The sequence below is a fragment of the Cricetulus griseus genome (assembly GCF_003668045.3).
Source record: "Cricetulus griseus strain 17A/GY chromosome 1 unlocalized genomic scaffold, alternate assembly CriGri-PICRH-1.0 chr1_0, whole genome shotgun sequence".
Classification (NCBI taxonomy): domain Eukaryota; kingdom Metazoa; phylum Chordata; class Mammalia; order Rodentia; family Cricetidae; genus Cricetulus; species Cricetulus griseus.
This window is the reverse complement of record NW_023276806.1, coordinates 128,378,516-128,385,687: the sequence shown is the minus strand read 5'-3', so window position 1 is coordinate 128,385,687 and position 7,172 is coordinate 128,378,516. Positions and strand designations below refer to the sequence as shown.

The following is a 7,172-nucleotide window of genomic DNA, read 5'->3' as shown; positions in this document are numbered from 1 at the left end:
TTAACCCACACACCTATGAACAGATGATTTTTTACAAAATACTAAAATGATACAATGGAATAAAGAAAGCATCTTCAACATATGGTGCTGGCATAACTGGATGCTGCTAAGTAGAAGACTGAAGCTAGATCCATATCTAGCATAAAACTTAAGTCCAAATGGATCAAAGACCTCAACATAAATCCAGCCACACTGAATCTCTTAGAAGAGAAAGTGGGAAGTACCCTTGAATGCATTGGTACAGGAGACTGCTCCTGAACATAACATGGTAGCACAGACATTGAGATCAACAATTAACAAATGGAACCTCCTGAAACTGAGAAGCTTCTGTAAGGCGAAGGACACAGTTAACAAGAAAAAATGGCAGCCCACAGAAAGGAAAAATATATTCACCAACCCCACATATGACAGAGGGCTAATCTCCAAAATTTACAAAGAACTCCAGAAGCTAGTCTCTAAAACACCAAACAATCCAATTAAAAAGTAGGGTACAGAACTAAATAAAGAATTATCAATAGATGATTCTAAAATGGCTGATAAACACTTAAGAAAGTGCTCAACACCCTTATACAGCAGGGAAATGCAAACCAAAACAACTCTGAGATACCATCTTACTCCTGTCAGTGTTGGGAGCCAAAGATCTCAGGTCTTGGCATGAGATCCTAGGCCATGCTTGACTGGGCACATAGTTATATATTAACCATTACATACCAGTTCCTTAGAACCTCAGCTCAAGGAAAGAAACAACTTGACCCAGTCCTCCACCCACAGGCTCAGTCACCTAGGCAACCCTTCCTGGACCTCTTACTCATGAACTCTTTACCCTGCCAAACATCCTCTCTTTGTGGTTTCCTAATATTCTGCCTGCACTAACACCTGACTCACAAACAACCCATTCTACCCCTCTCCATATCCTGCTCTGCTGACTATATAAGCTAGCCCGAGAAAAATAAAGTTTGCCAGTTGATCAGAATCCTGTCTTGTGGTCATTCTTTCTGCGTCTCTTGTCCCCATTCCCTATTCCTGACTCTCTTGCCCCAGGTTGATGCCCTGCAGGTCGGGACACCAAATAATCCAATTAAAAAGTAGGATACAGAACTAAATAGACAATTCTCAATAGAGGAATCTAAAATGGCTGAAAAACATAAGAAAGTGTTCAACATCTTTAGCCATCAGAGAAATGCAAATCAAAACAACTCTGAGAGACTATCTTATTCCTGTCAGAATGGCTAAAATAAAAAACACCAATGACAACTTATTTATGCTGGAGAGGATGTGGAGAAAGGGGAACACTCCTCCACTGCTGGTGGGAGTGCCATGTTGTACAGCCACTTTGGAAATCAGTATGGCGATTCCTCAGGAAAATGGGAATCAGTCTACCACAAGATCCAGCAATTCTATTGTTAGGCATATACCTAAAAGATGCACATTCATACAACAAGGTCATCTGTTCAACTTTGTTCATAGCAGCATTATTTGTAATAGCCAGAAACTGAAAGCAACCTAGATGCCCCTCAACTGAAGAATGGATAGAGAAAATGTGGTACATTTACATAATGAAGTACTACTCAGCAGAAAAAAAAATGGAATTTTGAAATTCGCACGCAAATTGATGGAAATAGAAGAAACTATCCTGAGCAAGGTAACTCAGCCACAAAAAGACAGAAATGGTATGTACTCACTCATATATGGATTTTAGACATAGAACAAAAGATTACCAGTCTACAATCCACACCACCAGATGTCATGGCCTGTCATGTCTCAGTCCCAAACCACAGAAGCAATGAGGACCGACCTGAGTGAGGGAGTGTGGATTTGGAAATTCCTAGCAACCCAATGCCAATAAAGACCAGACACAAGCATCTTGTCATCTTTAGAGAGCTCTCGGTTCCATGCTGCAAAAGTGGAGTCTCTCCTTTATTTCAGCATCTTCCTGGCTGCTTTCTAACCATTCTTCCCTGACCCTGAGACCATTTCTCTCCCATCTCCTTAGACCCTATTAGCAGATCTCTCTCAACAGTCTCTACTCCTTTAGACCTAGTCCTCTGCCCTGGTGCAGGCCTATTCAAATGCTTAGTTCTGTAGAGATGCAAAACTAGGAAGCATTCTCCACTGATGCTATGCCATTAAACAGAAAATCAGCTAGCATCTGCAATACAATGCAGACCAGAGCTCCTGTATACTGGAACCAGAGATTTGGACCCTGAGAAATTCTCTAATGGAATTGTTCTTGGCTCCCAACAGCCAGAGAAGCTAGGAAACAAAGAGGACCCTAAAAGAGACATTCATGGTCCCCCAGAGAAGGGGAAAGAGACAAGATCTCCTGAGCAAATTGGAAGCATGGGGATAGGGGAGAGGGAGCTAGGAGAAAGAGAAGGGGAGAAGAGGGTATTAAGGAGCAGGGGGGTTGTGTCAGGGGAAGAATAGAGCTCAGCAAGAAAAGAGATAGCATAATAGATGGAGCCAATATAGGTTTAAAGAGAAATCTGGCACTGGGGAATTGTTCAGAGATCCACAAGGATGAAACCAACTAACAATCTAAGTAATAGTGGAGAGCTACCTTAAATGCCCTCCCCTGATAATGAGATTGATGACTGACTTATATGCCATCCTAGAGTCTTCATCCAGTAGCTGATGGAAGAAGTAGTAGACACCCACCAATAAACACTGAACTGAACTCCTGGAATCCTGTTTCAGAGAGGGAGGAGTGATGAGCAAAGGGGTCAAGACTAGGCTTGTGAAAACCACAGAAACAGGTGACCTGAACAAGGGGGAGCTCATGGACCCAGACTCACAGCTGGGAAACCAGCATAGGACTGATCCAGACCCCCCTGAACGTGGGTGTCTGTGAGGAGGACTCGGCAATCTATGGGGTATCTGGTAGTAGATCAGTATTTATCCCTAGCATACAAATGGACTTTGGGAGACCATGCCACAAAGAAGGATACTGTTACAGCCTAAACACACGTGGGAGGGCCTAGGCCATGCTCCAAATGATATGACAGATTTTTTTTCAGATTCCCCCCATGGAAGACCTCATTGTCCCCGGGGAACCGAAAGGGGATAAGATAGGGGGCTAGTGGGGGAAAGGCGAGGAGGGGATACAGAGGGTACTGTGACTTTCATGTAAAAGAAGTTTGTTTCTATTTTAAATAAAAAATAGATAAAAATAAAACTATCTCAGATAATTATTTGATAGACAAAAATCTATTACTTTTTGCAGATTTGGTTTGGCTTTTAGAAAGTGCTTTATGTATAAGAGGAAACAATTATAACAGGACAGTTCAGAAGCCTGAACTTATACCTTAATAGAAAATATTTTCTGAATTAATACTGCAAAATTATCAGTTTCAGAAAAAAAAACCATGAATATTATGTACAGGTTAAATGACCTTAAGTACAAGATAAAATACAATCACAATATTCAATGCTAAGCCATTTTTAAAATAGTTTTAAAAGCAGTTTCATTATTTCGGTAATAAAGTTTAATGTAAGAACATCAATAAATACATAATTAATGAAAAATATCCAACAGTGTTTCAGGTGCAGAATTCCAAAGGACTTTGCATAAATTGTATCTTTCCTAAATGTCTGAAAATTTCATTTGCCTATGATACCCACAAATGTCTACAAAAATGATAAAACTTAAAAATGAAATTCCTCACAGTGGAATTGAATCTATACTTTATGTTATTAGTTTAAGTCCAGTCAACCTTAGAAGTATTTCACCTAAGAAAATGATCAAATAAATCTTGTTTTATTGTCCTCATATATTTTTTATTGTAGTTCTCATATTTTCATACTAAAAAGAAACTACTGTGAGTTTGCTGACTGATTTATTTAGTCATTCAGCTAAAAATAAGGTCTATATCATTTTTCTTCTATCCCAGTCAAATATTTAAGTTATTAATTTGTATAATTACTAAATTATTTCCAAGTAAGCTTGAACATAATCTAAATAAGGGAAATTAAGATATAATACTTTAACTTTTTTGAAATTAAAATATTTAGTTATATTACTGATCTTTTATTATGTTTTAAAGGATACTAATTTTACTATTTCACTTACCATTAAAGAACATGTTGGCATCATCTTTTCCTGAGTATATGAACAACCATTCTTAAGGGCAAATGTACTCATTAAAAACTATTTTTAATCTGTTGATAGGAATATTAACATAAAAAATCTTTCAGGTTAATTAAAAGCAGACTATTAAGATGTGAATTTTTAAATCAAAGTGGCATTTATTTGCAATCACATCTCTAAGCATCATATCTCATGCTTTGGATAACAAAGATTTCTTTTAAAACATTTTTGAAATACCAGAAAAATCATAAGATAATATATCCAACTAATCCAATCTCTCACAACTTCATAAAAATTATGATAGCTGAATTATCAGCTGGAAGCTAACTAATACCAGTCTCCAGTTATTTAAACAGTACAAAGATCTCTCTAAAGAAAATCTTAGGGGATATTGTCCCCAAGGATAAGAAAGAATAATTTAAAAACATGCAAAGCAACTTAAAAACACTAATACACTTTTCACATTTATTACTGAATTAAAACAAGTTTATTAGGTGGAGGTTGTGACCTACTTGAAAGCATTAGAGTTAGAAAGACCACAAGTTCAATTCAGATTGTTTACATAGTGGAACCTTATCTTAAAAGTAAAAGCTCTACTTAAGGTGCTGAGGCAGGAAGATTGAAAAGACTATCAGGCAGACCTAGTTTATACAGTGATTACTAGACAATCAAGGACTATCATAGCATTATTTCCCTCCAAAAATTACATTTCTTACAATTGTAATGATATAAAGTACCATAATGTTGATTACATTAAAATAATCACTTTGGGGACTGGGGTTGGCACGGAGAGTAAAGTGCTTGCTCTAAAAGCATCACAATGGAAGTTTGGATCCCAAAACCCATAGCTGAATTATCAGCTGGAAGCTAACTAATACCAGTCTCCAGTTATTTAAACAGTACAAAGATCTCTCTAAAGGAAATCTTTAGATTTCTTTTAAAGGCTGGATAGAATGTATCTGTCACCCAGGGAACTGTTACAGAAGAGAGGGTGAAAAGATCCTAAGAACCAGAGCAATAGGGAGTTTGCTGTGAGATTGGGTCTTCTAGAAATATAAGCTGCACCCATGATGAACCAATGGCTGCCTAATCACTGCTTGTATTTAGTAATTATTCACAAATACTTCCCAGCTAATTCAAAGAATATCTTACATCAAACAAAGAGAATTTAGAAGGTTTCAATATACAAACTATATATTTTATTTCATTGCTGTTTCAAGTTAAACAAATACAATCAACATAGTTCATCTTAAAATTGTAAGACATAAATGCAACTTCAACTATAAAGAAAATAAGTGATAATTTTCTGTAGAAAGTTTTAAAACTTCTGAATCCTTTTGTCTATGCCCTGAATATAAAAAATGATGGATAAAACCTGGTATAATTTTCTTTAAATTCTCTAAGTCAAAATACACACTAAAACGGTAACATACAAATTAATATCATTTACCTTTTTTGAAATTGCTCACAAATATGGAATAGTGTAATAACTTTTACACTATATACTGCATCAAATATAATTTTAAATGAAACCACTTTTTAAAATTGTTAGCTGGTATTTAAAACTGAATTTTGGTTGTTTATTTTTTGTTGCTGTTAAGGGATCAGACTTAAATTTTCTGCATGCTGTGAAGGCATTCTGGTATCAAGTCATATTCCAGCTTATAACCTGAATTCTAAAAGACTAAAGAGACATTGAAAATATGTATAATACTCCTACATATCCAAGTAGTTTAAAAGATTTCTGTTGGAAAATATGAAATTAGCTGTTCTATTTCATCAAAGATTTTCACTGAAAAAAATAGCATGAAATGATGGAAGGTGAAGAGATAACAAAAAGCAAAATAAAAAAATATCTTCAAAATGTTGCTGTATGATCTGAATCTCTCTGTCGTTTCCTTCATAAAATGAAACGGAATAGTCACTTCTTTGACAAAGATGCAATCCTGTGTATTGTATTGATGAAGGCTCTTTTCACTTGCTGATTCCTCAAGGTGTAGATAAAAGGATTCAGAAGTGGGGCCACTGAGGTATTGAGCACAGAAATTCCCTTGGAAATAGATACTCTCTGCTTGACCGATGGTTTCACATACATGAAGATGCAGCTGCCATACGAGAGGGATATCACAACTATGTGAGAGGAGCATGTGGAGAAAGCCTTCTTCCTCTGGCTGGTTGAAGGGATTTTTAGAATCGTCAGGGCAATGTAGGTGTAGGATGTTATCACCATTAGCAATGTGAGCAAGAGTGTCACCAGAGCTGAGACAAACCCCATCGTCTCCAGGAGCTGTGTGTCTGTGCAGGAAAGCTGCAGGAGTGGAGTGGTGTCACAGTAGAAATGATCAACGATGTTGGAAGCACAGAAGTCAAGATTCAAGCCTAACAGGAGTGGTGGGAAAATGACAAAAAAGCCAGCAAGCCAACAACTGAGGACTAACTGCACACAGATTTTATTGTTCATGATGGTCATGTAGTGCAGGGGCTTGCAGATGGCCACATATCGGTCATAGGACATGGCTGCCAGCAGGTAAAATTCTGATGCTCCAAATAGGAAAGCAAAGAACACCTGAGTCAAACAATTACCATAAGAAATGGTTTTGTCACCACTTGCCATAGTAGCAAGAAATTTGGGAATGCATGTAGTAGTGTAGGACATCTCTAAGAATGAGAAGTTTCGAAGGAAAAAATACATAGGGGTCTTCAGGTGAGTATCCACCAGGGTGAGTGTGATGATGATCAGATTGCCAGTGATGCTGAGCAGATAGGTAAGAAGCAGGAAGATGAACAATGCAACTTTCCACTGTGGGTCCTCAGTCAAACCTGCTAGGATGAAAACTGTCACCTTTGTGTGGTTCTTCATTGTACTCCTCTGGCTGTTGGCTGGTCTACGTGGATGACAGAGATGGATGGAGGGATGTTATCACTACAGAATTATACTAGTGATGAGTGGTGACGAAGTACCATGGACATTGCAAAGGCAATGTTTCAGACAGCAACACAATATTCATCCATGATCTAAAGAGCTTATGGTTTCACGGTATCTGGACAGAAAACAAAGACACTAATTTATAATTCTACTTGTGAA

At 37.3% G+C, this 7,172-nt stretch overlaps 1 protein-coding gene across 1 annotated transcript; it reads right to left on the bottom strand.

Annotated features, from left to right (window-relative positions):
* Nucleotides 1–6,008: 6,008 nt before the first annotated feature.
* LOC100754058 (olfactory receptor 6C74) lies at nucleotides 6,009–6,956 on the bottom strand. Its single transcript, XM_027391838.1, has one exon. The coding sequence runs from the start codon at nucleotides 6,945–6,947 to the stop codon at nucleotides 6,009–6,011; it is 939 nt and encodes a 312-aa protein (XP_027247639.1). The 5' UTR covers nucleotides 6,948–6,956.
* Between the last annotated feature and the right edge of the window lie 216 nt (nucleotides 6,957–7,172).